Raw genomic sequence first — 19,463 nt, forward strand, 5'->3', positions numbered from 1 at the left:
CTAGCCTACAAAATGACCGATTTGCAGATCCCGTCCAACTTTGGTCTCGATCTCTCGAGAGCTTATCGCGAGCGAGAATTATGTCGGCTTTCGCGAGAATAATGTCGGCTCTCGCGAGAATAATGTCGGCTCTCGCGAGAATAATGTCGGTTCTCGCGAGAATAATGTCGGCTATCGCGAGAATAATGTCGGCTCTCGAGAGAATAATGTTGGCTCTCGCGAGAATATGTTGGCTCTCGCGAGAATAATGTTGCCTCTCGCGAGAATAATGTTGCCTCTCGCGAGAGTGATGTGAGACCAGATCTGAAATTGGCCTATTGTTTGAGGCTATTTGACTAAGAGACTAGGTGCCACTGTACTGTACATGGCTCCAAACTAGAAACCTACCTTTCTTCCCTTGCGTCACGACAACCTCCACGTCTCCAGGCTCGCTTTCTCTCTTCCCCTTTAGAGCTCGCACGCGGAAGAAATATCGCGTGGCGGGGTTCAGCCCCACGACCTGGCACTTCGTCTTGTTCACGCCCTTGGCGGCTGAGACCCAGTCGTCGTCTTCGTCCTTCTTCATCTCCACGTCATATCCGGTGATGCCGTCGTTCCTCCAGTCACTTCCGTCCGCCAATGCCGGCCATTTCAGTTTGGCCTCCGTCTCTTCGACGTCCCAGAACTCGGGTTTTCCAGGCGACGGAATGGAATCGTCCTCTCGCTCTATTTATTGAAGATGAAAATAACACTGCCTTTTAGATTAAGGTGCGCGTCAGGATAGAGCATGAAGGGCAGAAACGTTTTAATGAAATTAAGAAAACAATTCCTTTAGATTTTTTGATGAATTTGCTAGATTTTTGCTCTTTTCCAAATAACGATATGTGTTATTTTTTTCTTTGAAAACATAAAAAAAATTCCAAGTACCATGAAGAAAGTAACAAACGTTTCAGCACCACTGACAGAGCCGAATGTTCTGATAAATCGTTCGATTGCTTTTTGATAAGTGAAAAAGGGCCAGGCACACTGCTTCTCACAATGCTACATGATTCATGTTCCCTTTACCTTGGTTTCCTGTGGTGATGACGACATCCGATGATTCTCCATGGTCGCTCTCCCCAAGAATCGTGTTCGCCTTGACCCGGAAGTAGTACCGCGATTCCCGCTTCAGGTCACGGACGTAGCACTTGTTGGATTTGGTGCCTTTAATCACGTCCTTCCAGTCGTTGTCCCCTTCCTCTTGCATCTCTACGTCGTAGCCTATCAGGTTGTCGTTCCTGGTCTCGCTACCGTCCGGTAAGGCGGGCCAGCGGACCTTGGCGTCCCTGTCGCCGACGTCGTAGGCCGAGGGCTTCCCCGGCGGCTGAATGGTCGGGCCGTCGTCCTGGAGGGAGTCGGGGTTGATGCTGATGGCCTTCATGGGCGACTGAGAACCACGATCTATGAAAAAAAATCATTTTCAACTTACAGTAAGAACACATCCTGGCCCCATACCTATCATCTATAACAATCCGTGAAGTTTCAAGCCAGATGTTAGCCTTTGAAAACAGTCTTTTCAACCATGCACTAAGTGTATGTAGTTTGGCAACGTTGAAAAGAGTAACCGACAACTGTATTCATCTGCAAAGTATCGTAGTTACAATGTTCCGTGGCTAACACATTCTACGTATGGTGCATGATACTTCTAATAAGGCATAACATTTTCCAATGATCGCAAGGGCAACGCCATATCTATATTTGGTGGTCCTTTTGAGCTAACGCATGACGGGACAGGCACACTACAGCCAATCAGAGTCGTTCACATAAGCTTGAGACTTACCAGTGACAACCCGATCTGACTCCTCGCTGAAGTCGCCCTTCTCGTACTTGGTTTTGGCGCGCGTCCTGAATCGGTAGGCCGTGGCGGACTCCAGATCTTCGATCTTCACGGGAGGCTCCTTGCAAGACGTCTTGTATTTCCAGTCATCAGAATCGTCTCGTCGACATTCTACGTCATATCCGGTTATGCCGGGTCCTGGTTGTGATTTCGGGGGCACAGGCCAGGTCAGCGATAGACTGTCGTCTGTGATCTTTGAAGCCTGTGGTTTTCCCGCTGTTGGAACTATGTTTAAGAAAGGACAGGTTATGAGCAAACTCAATGGCACTATGGCAGTCAAAATTCATTTCGTAAGAAGGAAGCGCAGGATATGGAAATAAAAAGAAGTGTCTATGATACACAAGATTGGCGTATTTCTAGGCCTTTGTCCAACTTAACCCTAGACCGTTTTCGTCCATTCGCACTCGAAGCATGTTCACTGGTCACAAGCATCACCCAATGAAAGCAACATCAATAGAACAACATATTTAGGGACGATGGGCGATATAGACTTTCTGGTACCTTTGACCTACCACTGACGTCACGTTTCTGTAAGGTCACGTGTTAGAAATGAGTGGGTCAGTTTTCTTGAAGAGAGCCGAGACTGAGATCGGTCAAAAATTCGCCAAATGCACAATTTAGCCCAAAAAGAATTCGAACTTTCAAGAAGCTACTAAAACATTACTGCCGATCTCTGACCTCCAGACCCGGCCTGCGACATCGACTTTGATTTAAGATATATGATTCGGATTTTGACGCTCGATTTTGTATATATTGTTATTTTGGGTTGTTTTTTGTTCATTAGTTTCTCATATTTCTTTGTTTATGACATTCTTTTATGTTATTCCGTACAGGGCACGCCTGTTAAAGCAGTGTGTTAAGCACTGAGCGTGCCTACCCTGTATAAAGGAAACAGAAATAAAACAAAAATTATCACCTTTAGGTCTCCGTGTGTAGATGGGGTCGGACACGCTGCTCGGGTCTCCCACCACGTCGTCCTTAACGGCCCGCACGCGGAAGCGGTACGGCGTGTCCGCCGCCAGGCCCGGCACCTCGCACTGCGCGTCCCGCGTCTTCACGACGTCCGTCTTCCACTCGGACCTCCTGTCTTCTCGCATTTCCAAGATGTACTCGTCGACATCTTCAGACTGTTACAGGAAACAGATTGTACATATGATAATTTGCAAGTACCAAAATTTGGCAACGGTAATGCAAATTGCAACTCAAATATCCTTGTGGCTTTTTTTCTCTCGCGTTACTTAGCGGGATTTGACAATTACAGTTTCATTTATGTCCAAGAAGCACGTAACCAGAACGTAAGCGTTTAAAGTCGTGTTCGCGTATTTAAGATTGATACCTCGCATGTAGGTTCAATTAGTTGTGTCGAAAGACATATTTTATGCAACGTCTGTTTCTCCGATGCAACGTTGACCAAAGAGAACAAAAGAGATTCGGCAGTTATAAGGTTTAAATTGCCGTATACGCATTATGTTCTAGATCTGGCGACGTGCTTGTCCAAGGGGCTTATATATATAAGTAGCTGCAACATTGTATTGTAAAGAGTTACTGAGGCTGCCCATGTAGCGGCATGAGTCAATATTGGTTTCAAATCAAATGAGACCACGTTGGCTACGCTGGCCAATCGTTTCGTCGTATGAAGAAGACTTCATTTACATATTCTTACCTTTTCAGGAGGCGGCCATGCTAGGCTGACGCTGGACTCGTCCACGTCCTTGGGTTTGGGCTTGCCGGGACGCGGGGCTGAAGGTCATTTTTTTAAGTGTTAACGTTGCGTTACATATTGATTTAAGATGTACATGTATTTTATTGGTTTGTCGCAATTCAAACTGAATTATAAACCAATGAAGAAACAAGTTTGTGCCGTGCAGTCCAGTCGGCAATCATCTTAAACATATTCAAAAACCAATAAATATAAGAACAGTAGACAATATCATTTCACAGTTAAAATACACATCTTTGGTACCGGGTACTAGTAACTATACTGGTTTAACAACCGTGTCAGCTAGGGTATCGGAGAGTTGCTATATCTCTGTGTGTTTGCCTTAGGGATGTTGAGTTTATGTCCATTTCTCGTACTTCTTCCTGAGATCTTAGATCTGCGACTCGGTAACCAGTGTTCAAATTCAAACTTGAGAAGAAATTTGGCAAACTTCAGCAATATGCGTTTATGGTCTCTTGCGTTTGTTCACAATTTCTCATAACGAAATAAGTTACAAAGGACAAGAAAAAGTTACATAAAAGAATAAATTAAAAAGAGACTAAAGGCCACACCAATTTAATTTGTTGGTTCTCGGATTTTTTCAGAAGAAAGGGCGAACAAAAATAACAATAAAAATTTGGCAAAAACAGAATACCTGAAAAAACACAACAGAAAAACAGAAACGTTGAATACAAAAACTAGATGAAGGCATTTAGTATTAGGGCATTTTGCTATACTGGAAAAATTGTTGAATAGCTTTATTGCCACTTTATACTGAGTTATATTTTCCTGAATGGGAGGTAAGGTGATTTGTTCTGGGGGGGGGGGGGGATTTTGGAAAAATAGAAGAGACAAATCCGAGAACCCAAAAAAGAATTGGTGTGGCCTGAGAAAGGAAAACAAGAAGGGTAAAACTTACGTTTCATCTTTTCCGTCCGGATGGGGCCAACGTACTCGCTGGGTTCTCCCACGTCCTCCCCTTTGACCGGGATGACCCGGAAGTAGTGATCTGTATCCGGTTTGAGACCGTCTGCAGTGAAGGGGGGTTTCTTGACGGTACTGTGGGGAGTCCACTTCTCGTCGCCCGCCTCCCATACCTCCACCCGGTACTCGTCGGGCTTGGTTCGTCCCTTCGGTGCGTCCCACGACAGCGTGGCCTCCGAGTCCTTCACATCGGAAACCTTCGGCTTTCCGGGCGGAGGGATCACGACTGTAATTTTAGGTAATAATTAGATTATTTTTCAACTACCGTCTTTTTTCGATCAAAGTGCGCACCCAATTAAAGTACGCATCCCTGATTTGAGGCTAGTTCCAGAAAAATTTGCAGAACTGAAAGGTAAAGTCAAAAACCCCAAATAAAGTACGCACCCCTTCTCCACTGTACGCACAAATAATGTACGCACCCTGACTTTAGCAATAACTTGTGGTGCCTTTTGAATTTTGAAATGTTTAAATAGTGCGTACTTTATTCGAGACAATACGGTAAACCTGTTGTAGGTATGAAAACACGTGTTACTTAAAAAAATTTATTTGATAAAATAACCAAAATCTGCTACAAAATTCAATCTAACGAACGGATAATTAAAAATCAGAAGGAATCAAGCTGTTTGGGAAATGTCTCTTTCTGATGGGCAATTTTTACAGAATTTCTCCAGTCATTTTGCATAATTATGCATTTTCCCCACGATTCTTAGATGCTGAGTGATTGGTCTATTCCAAACCAATCAGTGAACATTGAGTACTGGTAGGTAATTTTCAAACCCGAAATAAAGCATCCATTCTGGAGGTGTCGCCAAAAAATACTCACCTTTGTGTCTGTCTGTCTTGACGACGTCGGAGGGGTCGCTAGGCATGCTGACGTCATCTCCGGCGAGAGATCGCACCCGGAACCGGTATGGGGTCTCTGGTTCCAAACCTTGCAACTGGCATCTGGTATCTTTGAACGTCTGTGGAGAGTGAACATCGTTGTTTTCTTTTAAAAACATAACAAAACACTGTCCAAAACGATTCCACTGTTATGATAAAAGCGTTCCAGTGCCATGAAATGGAATGAAAATCATCTCTGAATCCTATTCTATTCACTATTCCCTATCATAGAAACAAGTTGGAATCCACTAAACACCCTTAGTGACGGGGGACGGTATCAGCTTCTCGGCACCTTTGCCCGATCACTACTGGGGTCACGTGCCCGCAATGTCACGTGCCAGAAGTAATGGGGCATTTGTCCTGATGAAGACTTAAGTTTCAATCGCAAATTTGGCAAGTCACGACTCCTCCTTGCACATGTCTTAGAAAAAAATCTAAGTTCCAAAAATTGAAGAATGTCGAGGGCTATGTTTTCGGTTGCGAATGGATCTTTGTGATGTCTGGTATGTGGGTAGGATAAATTCGATTATGGGCAGCAGAACGTCCGCTTTTTGAATCTTATGTTTTGAAAATGCTTCAGGCAAGATTTTTGGGTGGTAGGTAGCGTTTGGCACTGATAAGAAATGGTGTAGGTTTGGGCCCCCTAGCAACGTTCTCGGAATTGCAGGGGCGTTTTTGTAACATCACTGCCCTACCTCAACGCATGACGTCCACTCGTCCCTGCCCTCCCGGCGGTGTTCCACGGCGTACTCCCAGGGTTTCCGTCCCCCGTCCGGCGGCGACCACGTCAAAGTCACGTCGTTGTCCGTGACGTCAGTAGCCAACGGTCGTCCCGGGGGGTACACTACGGCGGGGCAGATATCCGGGCGAAATATGAAGTACAAGCCACTCAATGAAACATGGATGAGATAAGGTTCTGATGATCACAAATTAAAGTGTTTTTGCACGTTTGACTTGTATGGGATAAAAATGTTATGATATCTGTGGTTAGCCAATCATTCTTTGATTTTGTTACCAATAAAAACTAACTGTCGTCTATCTGAAGCAACTAAGTTGATAGTACAGGTTATAAAGATTAAACCTTTAAAACTCACGAGGTTCTTTCTTCGTCCGCACGATGTCAGACATCTCTCCTGGTTGGCTGATGTCTGACCCGGCACACGCCCTGACCCGGAAGCGATAAGGCGTATCCGGTTGGAGGTCCCTGATCTCACAGCTCGTGTCGCTGTCCTTCAGCACTTCGGTCCAGTTGGACTGGTTGGACTCCCTGTCCTTTCGCGACTCCACGATGTAGCGGTCCACCCTGGACTTTTCGTGCGGTTTGTCCCAGGTCAGTCGGGCGGTGGTCTCAGTGACGTCAGTCGCGATAGGTTTGCCGGGAGGATTGCCTGTAGAAAGTTTTTGACACAAAATGTAGATATAAATAAATTTTTATGGAAGTTCTTATAACTTGACTAGGCGATTATGGTTTGTGGTAATGTACTAGTATGCTCAGAGACAGGGCAAAGGCACAGGCATCTAAAACTATAGCTAACTCGATACGTACATATGCAGCACATAAAGTGCCTTGTTTGTCTCCTGTACGATGAAGTAGCTTACCGCTGCATTTCTCCTAGCCTGGATGCTATCATAGTTTACCGGGACAAACGACATAGGAAGACACTCAGGCTATATTTCTCTATCTAGCATTAAAGGCAACCAAAGCAATATTAGGGCCCGAAAATCGGACTTCGAAAGTCAAGTTATTTAGTCATTTCTATACACAATTAGTTCAAACAAGTATACACACACAATGTATAGCGCCGTCCCTAATGCAAAAATATGACTTCGTTGTAATGTGAGAACTCACCGAAAATTGTCACCGGGGTTTTTGTAACCTCGCGAAACCAAGGAGATCATCGTATTGCATGTTTTTGCACGGTTTTTACCAATGCTCAAAGTATGAATGTCCTAGACAGTGTTAATAAATGTCACTACAATAAAGATTTCAGTATTTCTTTAGTTTCCACTTTTTGTACTTCCTAACATTGCTTTGGTTGCCTTAACGATATTTCTTTATGTATTTTTCGATACATGTTACCCAACACAAACGGAATATACTAGTAACACTGAAAACGCTGGAAACTTGGACTATAGATGCAAAAGGTGAACAAAACAACGGAACGTGAAGGGAAGGAACTGCATAGTGATAGGAGGGAGAGAATATTATTGTGAAGTTTTTTTGTTAGACCCCCATCAATAGTGGAATTTTTCCTACGTCTACTCTTAAGGGTCCGTATAGGGTCTGACTGGTAGCTGGGTTCGCTTTCGTCCGTGTCGGTGACGGCGCGTGCGCGGAAGCGGTAGATGGTGTCGGGAGTGAGCCCGGCGATTCGGCAGGACGTCTCCGTGCAGACGTTCTTAGAGGAGGTCCACTCAGACTGGTGCTGCTGACGAACCTGCGCAGAGGAGGATTTTATAACATGTATGTTTGTTCAAATTCCGTGGAACGGACGCACACGGACAGCCCGGGCCAGAGATGCACCAGGTGCAGAGCCAAATCCAAGAGCTGCCAAATACGCGAGAGGTCAGCTACTAGTATACTGTACCTGAGCACGACACTTTGGGGGGGGGGGGTATTCCAGTAGACGTTAGAGGAGCACCTGTGTGGAGTTAGGGCTGGGGTCGATGGGGGCAGGGCAAGATTTAAAGGTAGGACTAGGGTTAAGATAAGGGCTTGGGTCATGCTTGAAAATTAGCACGTCCCACGAATTTTTTGCACTTACAGTACTCCTCTCACGTATACTGGAATCCCCCAAAAGTGTCGTGCTCAGATGCAGTAGCAGTAGCTGACCTCTCACGTATTTGGCAAGCTCAGAAATTTGGCTTGACACGGGGGGGGGGGGGAGCCACTAGTTCAAAGTTAAACATATCAACACCTGTGGCAACACATAAGATGCAAATTTTTACGCCGCACTATCCCACACTGGGATGCCTTGCATGGCTCAGTTGTAAATACCCCCACAGTTGGGTCGTTCAGAGCCAGGCTGGAGGCCCGCCTGTCTATACCCAGGGCCCAACATTGCCCCTGATGGGGTCATCTTGGAGCATCTAAGAAGAAGGCGAAGAAGGCCCGGGTTCGCACCCGAGTCTGGACACGACTGGAAAATAGTCGCATCGTTTTTTGGGATGGGGACGTAAAGCCAGCGGACCAGTGTAAGAGGAATTTTATGGCATCAAACCTCTGCACTTAAAAAGAACCCAACACACTTATCTAGATGAGCAGGATGACACAGTGCATTGTCATGCTTCGACCTCAGTATAAGACTTTACCATACATGTCACCAACGCTAAAACGGCATTGAAAGCCCTTATTTCCGATGAATGAAATAGCTAAATATCGTGTTCACTCACAATCCATATAAATGTGCCGCAAGCAGTTACTACTGACCACCATCTTGGTGTCCATATATGCATTTCGATCGATCGCACCTCAAGCTTACTCATCATATTTGCGTTTTATTGGCAAGTTATTCAGTAGTCTTCTGGAATGTTCATCCTTGGACTTTGTGTTACCCTGAGACCAGCACATAGACACGCGAACATTTTCAGAAACAGCCGTTCTTACCTCTAATTTGTAGCCCACGATTTCGTCCAGTCGTTTGGCAGGCGGTTGCCATGACAACAGGGCCGACGTCTCGGTAACTTCGGTACCAATCGGCTTGCTCGGTGAGGGAACTTCAGGGGTAAGCGTGGGGGAGAGCAACAGTATACATGTCAGTATACATGACATAGGAAGAAGACATGTCGAAACCATCATTTAAAAGTGTTGTTTCCTCTACAACCATAACCTGTTATTTACTAGCAATTCATTACATGTATATCTTTGTGGATTTTATGAAACGTATTTTTCCTATAGTCTGACGATTTATATAATAGTGGCTTCTATAATCCACCTCGCTGTTCCAAGTGCGCATGAGCAGACCTGATGCATTGTGGTATAAGGTCATAGTTTAAAGTTCATATTCATTTTCTTTGTCTGGGCGTGTTTTCAAAGTTCCCACGTGGATTCAGTATCTATTTCTAACCTCTGACCTTATCTAAAATCTCTGTGGAACGGGAACTGTGAGCTCGGTTTATTTGTTTCTATCATTGTAATGTTTTTGTTCAAAGATACGGCCAGAGTGGCATGGAGAAGAAAGGCTTTGGTTCTTGACATTACGTGTCAGACCCAGGTGTCATAATGGTGGCTTGAAAAAAAAGACCTTGGCAAGTGCCTCCATTTTGTTTGAAGTCATAATAAGAGTGCCCCACATAGCACAGTGTCCTTGACTGCTGTATCCCTTTGTCCGACACAAATGCCACTTAACATCCCAACACAAGTACGTCACTAAGCGTTGCCAGGTATGTCAAGGGCATTCCACCATATGGATAATTCTGTGTTCACTGAGCAAGCTCTATCTCAAAATTACTTTATTTCACCCTACGCTACTGCACACCTTAGTTTCAAGTTGTTTCTTTTTTTACGGAAAACACCAAAGAAAGACCTAGCCACCTCTCTTTTAAAACAGAGCCTTTAATATACAACAAGTACCCATATAGGCCATGAGAGGATTGTTTCAACCAAATGCTGAATGACATTGGCCATTTCACACCGAAAATAAGAAATATATTCTCACCAAATCCAAGAATCTAAGTTCTAGTCTGAGACAGTAGTTACCTGACTATACTACCTTGACAGAAATTCGTTACAGCTACATGAGTGACATCACCAAAGGAGCTTGTTTGTGTTTTTTCTTCAGTGCTCCTCCCGCCATTTTTGGCGACACCTCAGGGGCGGAGGCACCTGTGACTCTATCTTACCTCGCAGGCAATAGGGATCGGACAGACTCGGGTCAGTGTCCGGATACGTACTTGACCTGACTGCCGTGGGGACCAGACTGGACCTCCTGGCGACCACCGGGATGCCGTGTCGGACATCGACCTGGGCCTCCTCGTCATGGTGGTCACTATAATAATAATAATAATAATAATAATAATAATAATAATAATAATAATAATAATGGTTTATTGGTCAGAAATAGCCGCGTCGGACATCGACCTGGGCCTCCTCGTCATCGTGGTCACTAGAAGTCAATAATAATAATGATTTATTGGTCAGAAATTACCCGTGCAATGGCAGCAAGTGCTGAATTGCTGCAGGGTTTACAATCACATAATACATAAATCCTTCTGTCTGGATACATATTTGCTCCAGACTTGCACTTTGTGGAACTCTCGCAAGGTGCCAGCAGGTGACCTCAATACCATACGACCTTCCCCAACCGAAGTCAGGTACCCATTCACACCTGGAGTGAGGAAAGTCGTGTAAAATTCCCTATTCCAGGGGCACAACATCGGGACATAGCAGTGGTTTCGAACCCGGGACCTCTCGGTTCTGGGCGAAACACCCTACCGATTGCGCCACACGATACCACAGGTGCATCATCATCAGTCGACGCACCGTCGGGGTTAAACCGCCCTTTACGGGGTAACATACCCATTCGCTGGCTGTCATACAAGACGGGGATGCACCAGGTCTCCCGTCCGGGTCAATGGTGTAAATCATCGTATGGCTGATACGAGATGGAGGTTCGCCAGGCCCCCATCCGGGTGATTTGTAGTGAATCACAAACTCCAGACAGAAGGATTTGGACCATCGCACACCGGGACATGCCCCTACTCTTTTTCAAAAGGTGTAGGGTTCCTTTACGTGTATGAGGTGTATAGGGTAGCGCCTATCCGCGTTTCCTAAGCCCTTGAGCAACGCAGCTGTCCAAGCGCAGACTATACTATCGCAGTGGACTTATCCACTGTAGCACTGTGTGTTCTATTTCCATTAAAGGAAGTCTATATTGTGTATAGATTTCCATACACCTTCCCATAACTGTTGAGTCCTAAGCATATAAAGTAAGCCTGTCATCCAAACCTATCATAGATCCCGAGTCTCCTCTCTATTTGCGGAGAGGAGACTCGGGAGCTATAATTGCGGAGAGCTAGAGGAGACTCGGGGAGCTATAGTAGGTTTGGATACCAGGCTAAGTAAAGTAGTATGTACCATTTCTAAAGACTCCAACCTACCGCATATGCAAAGCGAGCACTCTACCCACTATGCTCCTGCAACGATGTTCCGAGAAAATGAAAACCCGTCCTATCAACCTCTAAAGCCTCCTCTCACTGGACCCGCGGCACGCTGGCGGCGTCACGGCCGATCGAACTGACAAAGCACTCAACGAATTTCCAGTTTAGGACGCAGTGACGCCGCCAGCGTGTCGCGCGGGTCCAGTGAGAGGGGGGTTTAACATTGACCCCCGGTCAACATAGGGTTGCGGATAGTACCATGTATATCGCTCAGCCCTTATGTGTAACGCATTAGGAATGCAGATCAAATTGAAATATTCTCTGTAAACAAGTCACACCGCGAGCCCCAAACAAAGGGTAAATCCAGCATCTTAAGGTTACGTCTAGTCAGGTAACCGTGAGAGAGGTTGGACTTGTCATTTTCTCAGACGCTGTTATTCGACGCTGTCTCACATCTTGTAGATATTGTCTGCGAATTTCCGCCGTTTACATTTTTTTCTGATATCAAAAAGATGCCGACAATATGTAGCGTAATTATCTAGCTATTATTTGGTTATATATCCCCCAGAACAGCTGTTTTGTCTTGATAACGTATCGGATCAAACCACTTTGTTTGATGGTGCGTCGAAAATTCGAGGACAAAACAGAGCAACTAGGACACTAAAGCCCCGGTTACACATCATAACCGAACATGGCTCCCGAACGCTAGCCGGCCACAGCCGACCTAGCTCCCGAATCACTCCTAACCATGCTCGGGGGAGAGTCGGGAGGCCATGTTCGGCTATGTGTAACCGGGGCTTAACCCCTGGATGTTGCGATTTTTCTGTTTTTAAAGGGAACCATAGAATATAAAACCACTACCAAGGACCGCCACTAATCCTATAATAATTAGCTATTTTAACTTAGTATTAAAATGTGACATAATGTATATTTCTAATGTGGCATATTGTTATTGTTATAATGTTTCTCAACTGTTGTGGACTGTTCTAGGCAGAGTAGCTACTCTCATACCAGTATGTAACTAGCCTGGAAACCATACCGTCGGGGGCTCCCCGATATCTCTACGGCGCTGGGAATGCTCCCCACCCGCCCAGACGGCTTAGTCCGCTCGGGGTGTGTTTAAGGCCTTGGATTAGGGCCGGAACTCTCTATGTCAGCTAAAGTAGAAAGGCTTCGAAATTCTATATGGCAGCTAAGTAGAAAGGCTGACAGAAACGGCTCAATAAGGCAGACTGGTCCCCGGCCGTAACCCCCCCCCCCCCCCCCCCCATAAGCCAACCCCTAGAGACTGGGACCAGGCTAGCATGTAACAGGTGTTACATACTAGCATCAAATCGTCCAATGCAGCTTCTTCTAATTTCTCTGATTGTTTAGATAACCCAGTTTGATTCCATTAAACCTTCTAGCTTGTAAACAGATTTTATACATGTACATTTCAAAGCAATGCAATATCCTAACAAACCGCAAGGTGACGTTTTGTACGTAGGAAACTGCTGTACACAAATCTACAAATATTCATATACAGCTGTACTTAAACTGTAACGACACATTGCATAGGTCAGGCAGACAGCCATAGCTGCTGGTAGCAGATATCTACACGAACGTATACACAACACAACACAACACAAGTAAAGAACCCCATTGCTTCCAGACCAAAGCCAAGCAGATACGTGGAAAACTTCTCTACAGTATTATAACACTATCATCTACCCTTACCTAGCAGATCCGTCATCCCTGCCGTCTTTGTCGGAATCTCCCCCGTCCTAAAATTAAAAAAATATATATTTTGAATTGTTGTGCTGTAATAAACGGGACATGCCACTGACCCTAAAAACTGACGTTTTAGTTGTTAGCCTTGGGCACAACATCGGTGGCGTCAGGGGATTCGAACCCGGGACCGCTGGGTTCTGGGCCGAGCACCATGCGGTTACGCCACACGACCCCACAAATGCTTTATTTTGCACCATTGTATACTTTTTTTTAGATTACTTGATAGAGAGTCTGAGAAAGAAAGACTTAAGAGAGAGGAAGAGAGAGAGAGGGGAGAGAGAGAGAGAGAGAGAGAGAGAGAGAGAGAGAGAGAGAGAGAGAGAGAGAGAGGAAGGGGGGAAGAGAGTGAAAGAGAGAATTGTGTATCTAACAACATCGGATTGACTGAATGGATACTCACCTCGCCAGAATCGTTGTGACCATCCTCGCTGCCGCTCTCGTACTCTCTCTCGTCCCCAGAGTGCTCATCATCGTCATCGTCCCTATCCTCCCTCGGGAAGGTGACAGCATTTTGTCTCTTGAGGATGCACTTCTTACACTGACAGGGCCTCTTCTTCTTCCTGTCTGGTGAGATGTAGCGGGACTTGTAGTCTAGATCCTCCTTCCTGTCTTCCCAGAGTCGCCCGCGGTTGCGAGAGAAGGGGTCCTTGGGCACCGTGGGCTTCTTCTTCTTGATTTTCGGTACGAATGGTGGAGGAGCTGGGAAGGTGGATATGTGTTAGACAAGAGGCAATGGTGTCTCATAGGATCTAGTGTTGCGTACCTAAACCCCGCACCTGATCCGGACTGGACCTAACGTTTAGGTTCAAGTCCCAAAAAAACCTAAACGTCTGGAAACAAGTCCGGACTAAAAATCTCTCCTTTTTGTTTTAAACCATCTAAAACCTTCCGTAGATCGTGAACTTTGCACAGAAAAAATATCAAAACGCTGTTTTTGTGTTTATAACTGAACTTTTGTGTTTACTACTGACTGTGTATAATTTCGCATATATAGTTTTCAAATTGTATGTGAAATAGATGCCAATATGCAATTTTTAACAAATATTTTTAGCACACATATGCCATGACCTGAACCTCTGGATCTAAATCCGGACCTAAACCTGAACACGGTACACAGTACAACTCATACTAGCATAGCGCGAAAAGCAATATACCGGCCACCAGTTCTCTGCAGGGACTGCAGGCTGGGGTCCCCGGCACTACAAGCTTCTTTCCCAGCCTGGCCAACTAAACCAACCCCGGTGATTTTATCTGGCTGAATATCGAATCAAAGGGCCGTTCAGCTAGCGGGGCCGGGGCAAAATGTCCTCGGGGTATGTTAGACCTGGTGCCGAATAGCTGGACAGGGAAGGCCCTGGCAACAGTCTAGGTCCGGGTCAGAAAAGTTACGGACTCGGTCGCAAGTTTATGCAGTTGTAAACGACACCAAAAATTGAGTTGTCTCAGAACAATGCAGATCTAGAGCTTTCCTCACAGCAAACTATTTGTAGAATACGGGAACGGCTGGATTGGTAAACGCAAGCCTATCGACTGGGAGTATGCAAGATTTCAGAGCGCCGAGAAGATGTTACCGGCCACTCGATCCCTTTCTGGTCTATATTTGACCAATTGCCGCCGCAAAAGCAGTGTTTGAAACTAATGCTTGGCATCATTTTCGGGTCCAAAAAAGGAATGGAACAGATTTAACAACAAACGGATTAGTAGTGTCACAAATCTTCTAAACTTATCCACAAATACTTACCAGTAAAGTCCACACTTAACCGGCGGGTTGTGATTCGACGGGGAAGGGCGTACGGTATGCTTTTTCGACGAGTGGACATATTCACTGCCCTTTTCCAGCGGGCCTTGGCATCCATCGCGTTATGTTAACCCTTACGTGAGCTCTCACAAAATTTTCTGGAGCCAAGACGTTCTTATAAACAGCCACAAGAATGCAGGAGAATCTCGTCTAAGCAGAGAAAGGTCTGTAGACCGCTTGTTCTCCAAACGTTCGCTGGCACAACTGGACATGGCGGTCTGTTTTGGCTGAACATTGTCGTATCTAGGCTATTATGTATCATCAAATCTCCCGTTATAGACCTAATTGAAAAGTGGCCAAGACTTATCCGCAATTAGGTCAACTTTCGTCCATTTTTACGTGTGAAAGTTCTCTTGGTCAGTGGAAATTAACATGCCTATTTGAATCGTGTCCAAGATATATGCACAATTAATTGGGCCAAATCGTCGTCGCTTCTTTCTTGTGACTGTTCTCTTGGTCGCTGCTGGAAGTGACATTCCTGCACATATGACGTGCGTAAAACGGGTGCACAGTAATTGGTGACGTTGCATTTGCCGCATGGCCGAATGGGAGCCACGTGTGTTATACGTCACGTGTATGTAGTCCGATATGTGTGCTTTTGGACACATTCGGCGAAAGAGTTGGAAATATTTGCGTTCGCCCTGTCTTTCTTTCTTCCGTTTACTGAATTTCATAACGTAAACAATCATAAGAAATTGAATTTTTAAGAAATAGGGGGTAAAATTGATGTATTTAAGTATGTGTTCCCCCCCCCCCCTCCTTGATATTGGTAAAGCTCTTAACCGCCACAATTCTCTACGGCTATGAAGGGCAGTAGTAAGAGAGAGACTTGGATGGGCTGTATCATTCTTGACCTCTTCTTAGTTCACTGTTGTGAGACCGTGTATAAAGCCCACTTTACACATAGCTTTTCGCGACAGCGGTACTGGCAACAGCAGTACTGGCGACAGCGGGAATCACGTGTAAAGAGAATTCCCGCTGTCGTAGTGCCGCATGCGTAACAGCTGCCCTGATAGATATTTGCATAACCTGTGCAGTGACAAACAATTCTGGACCTTATCCCTTCACCAGGCACCATTCACTTACACATTTTGAAGAAAATGTGAGGGCTCTAACCAACGTTAACAGTTCTATTGGGAGGGAATGATGCCGTAGACAACACCAGTTGAACCACTTGTTCCTTAATTTGGCATACGGAAATATCAAAACTTATTCAAAAGATAACTCAACGCCCACGGTGAATAGTTTCATCAGGTTGGTAAGTCACGTCACTGAATTTAAAAAAGACTCTTTTTACACAACCAAGACATTTTTTCCACCGCTTTGGACTAACCAGATAACTGATTAGTTATCAATGGATCATTCTTTGTGGTACAAGTGGTAGAAGTGGTACAAGTGGTGTGTGCCTGTAGTAGTGTTGTACATGCACCTTTGTCGGTTTCATCTGAAGGGGGTCGCGTGCGGTCTACGTCTTTGAAACTCTGCCGTTCTGTTAAGCATCCGGGGTGAAAAGTTACGTGCAAGAAAACAAAATAAACAGAAATAAACTTTATACAACACATGGGTAGCTACAAATTCTATCAAACAATAAAACATGTATGAAAACGAACTGAAATGTAAAAGAAAATCAGTAGAGTTTGAACTGAGAAAACTCATTTAAAAATGACCATATTCGTTTATGCCCCATCTCTTTCTTTCTTTCTTTCTTTCTTTCTTTCTTTCTTTCTTTCTCTCTCTCTCTCTCTCTCTCTCTCTCTCTCTCTCTCTCTCTCTCTCTCTCTCTCTCTCTCTCTCTCTCTCTCTCTCTCCCTCTCTCTTGGCACCTAAATTCTATGGACCCAACGATACTTATATATTGATTAATTAAAATAAGACTCTTTTAATTTTCCTATAGCAATTTTTTAGTAGAAATCATTCGAAATAGTCTATGTATCGGATGAAATTAATTGGAAGAAAACGCAAACGTACGGAAAGGCATCACCGTGACCAGGCAAATATTATTTCTTTGTGCACATTAAAGCTTTCATCATGGTCCCCTAATAATAAATTCCCTCTAAACCATTCAAGTGCACTTCTATATACATCAATTATGCAGCACTTATGGGCCAACAAAGCGATATTGAAGTTGACTTACTGACATAAAGCCTCCTATTGGTCGACATTTTTCAAAATCCGGCCGTTGAAACCTGGGACAGAGAAGATAAACAAATGTAAACATTGAGAGCAAATGTTCTGTGTGAGAAAGAGAGAACATGACAAAAGTAACAATGGAATGGTTAGAACATGTCCGTGGTATTGAAATGCTGTTGAATAGATCATTTGTTGGTGTGATAAATGTGCACGTAACATTGACGCAACGGTCTCACGCATATATACGTCCTTGTAGCAGTCTCCTTTGTACATTGCTGTATCCTTGATACGGTGCATATCTAGCTTCGTACAAATACAAATTTAATGTCTTCACAGTTTACAATATCATTTGAAAAAATTTGGACAAAGGATACGTATATGGATGGATTACGGAAGTAACGTCATAATTCTACCGGATACCCTAAGACCGCCCATTTAAAAAAAAATGCATTCAAAAAGATCTACTAATGCAACATCAGTAATCCCTGAGTACTGTAAAGGCAGAAATGTTCGCGGTGGTTTTATGTTCGCGGTTTCACGGCGACCGTTTCACCGCGAACTTAAAACCACCGCGAACATTTTTGTCCAATACTGTAGCAGTATGTGACTATAGCGTTGACGCAAACTTAAAACCACCGCCAACACCTCATTTTCGCCTTAGCGCGAAATAAAAACCACGCGAACGTAAATGCATTTACAGTATTCACACTTCAGATATCCAGGTGTTCAAGATATTACTGGTAACACTGGTATTATATAGCTGTGGTAGTCTTAGGATACCCGGAGGAATTATGAGAATGAGGGATTTATACAATATATTCCATTTGAAAATATCGCTATACTGCTTATGATATTATGATATGCCAATTTTACCAAAACATTTAAAAACCCGGTCATAACTACATTACCTGTACCCTGTACTTCATTGGTTATGAAATAAATGAGATAATAATAAATGAGATAATAATAAATGAAATAGATATAGTCATTGGCAACGGAAGTTGTGGGGGGGGCATGGGGAGGGGGGGGGGGGGGCTCTAACATCACCAAAGAACATTAGCTTATCCTTAAGCCATTATTTAATCGTTTAGACGCATTATCGTGACTATGGTTTCCTTGCAATTTGTTCCCATTGTCAATGTTAGTGCTGTCACTGCTCTGAATGTGACCTTTGATTCATGCAGCTGTCCGTGACCTCAAGAGGACGTTGCCGTGCATGACCTTGGGATTTTTGTAGTTTGACACGCGTTAGCCGATCGTAAGCATGTAAGCTTCTCTTTAAAGGCAACCACAGCAATAATAGGGCCCGAAAAAATACAAATAAAAAAATCATAAACTCTTTATGGTAGTGACATTTACTAACACTGTGCGGCATATTTGCGTGATAACTTCATACTTTGAGCATTTTAAAACCGCTCAAAAATGTGCGATGATGCCCTTAGTTTTGTCAGCCATCAAAACCACCGGAGAAGATATTCAGCGAGTTCTCACATCACAACGACAGCGTATTTTTGCAACATGGACGTCGCTATACATTGTGATGGTGTTGTTCGAACTAATCATGTATAGAAATAAGTAGATTAATGAACTTTCAAAATCCAATTTTCGGGGCCGAATATTGCATGGGTTTCCTTAAACATCGTTATCTTCATTCAAGGGCAAATGGCTACTTACTTTTTCCTGCGTTTGTAGAAAAAAGAAAAAGAGTAAATTATTATAAATTGAACTGTCGTATAAAGGCAACTGCCGCAGTCTAGTTTCTGATCCTTATAAACCACAATTGAACAAACATCGACAACTTGAGGCAATGTCGTTTGATTATGACGTCATGTGACTTAAAGGCAACCTAAGCAATATTAGGGCCCGAAAATCGGATTTTGAAAGTCAATATATTTAGTCATTTCTATACATGATTAGTTCAAACGCTATCACAATGTATAGCGACGTCCATGATGCAAAAATATGACTTCGTTGTAATGCGAGAAATGAAAATCATTGCAGGGATTTTTGTAGGCTCGCGAAACTAAGGGGATCATCGTATGGCATGTTTTTTACGGTTTTAAAATGCTCAAAGTATGAAGTTCTTACACACATGTGCTAAACAGTGTTAGTAAATGTCACAACAATAAAGATTTAAGCATTTTTTATTTCCATTTTTTGGTCCCTAATATTGCGTTGGTTGTCTTTAAAGGCCAAACGTGCATTCATGCATGTCAATATCCTGTCTTGACAACGTGATATCCTTC

At 44.1% G+C, this 19,463-nt stretch overlaps 1 protein-coding gene across 1 annotated transcript in view; it reads right to left on the reverse strand.

Annotated features, from left to right (window-relative positions):
• LOC136435927 (twitchin-like) overlaps positions 1–19,463 on the reverse strand; it is a 45,947-nt gene that overhangs the window by 24,915 nt on the left and 1,569 nt on the right. Inside the window, exons 2-16 of the mRNA XM_066429636.1 lie at positions 17,222–17,273; positions 13,690–13,988; positions 13,236–13,282; positions 10,314–10,408; positions 9,028–9,137; positions 7,678–7,858; positions 6,515–6,808; positions 6,116–6,264; positions 5,362–5,500; positions 4,474–4,764; positions 3,519–3,595; positions 2,772–2,982; positions 1,799–2,080; positions 1,045–1,419; positions 388–705 (exon numbers count right to left, since the gene is read on the reverse strand). Coding sequence (XP_066285733.1) covers positions 388–705; positions 1,045–1,419; positions 1,799–2,080; positions 2,772–2,982; positions 3,519–3,595; positions 4,474–4,764; positions 5,362–5,500; positions 6,116–6,264; positions 6,515–6,808; positions 7,678–7,858; positions 9,028–9,137; positions 10,314–10,408; positions 13,236–13,282; positions 13,690–13,988; positions 17,222–17,249 — 2,896 coding nt within the window. The 5' untranslated portion in view covers positions 17,250–17,273. The remainder of the gene's footprint in view (positions 1–387; positions 706–1,044; positions 1,420–1,798; positions 2,081–2,771; positions 2,983–3,518; positions 3,596–4,473; positions 4,765–5,361; positions 5,501–6,115; positions 6,265–6,514; positions 6,809–7,677; positions 7,859–9,027; positions 9,138–10,313; positions 10,409–13,235; positions 13,283–13,689; positions 13,989–17,221; positions 17,274–19,463) is intronic.

This window comes from Branchiostoma lanceolatum, chromosome 5, assembly GCF_035083965.1.
Source record: "Branchiostoma lanceolatum isolate klBraLanc5 chromosome 5, klBraLanc5.hap2, whole genome shotgun sequence".
NCBI lineage: Eukaryota > Metazoa > Chordata > Leptocardii > Amphioxiformes > Branchiostomatidae > Branchiostoma > Branchiostoma lanceolatum.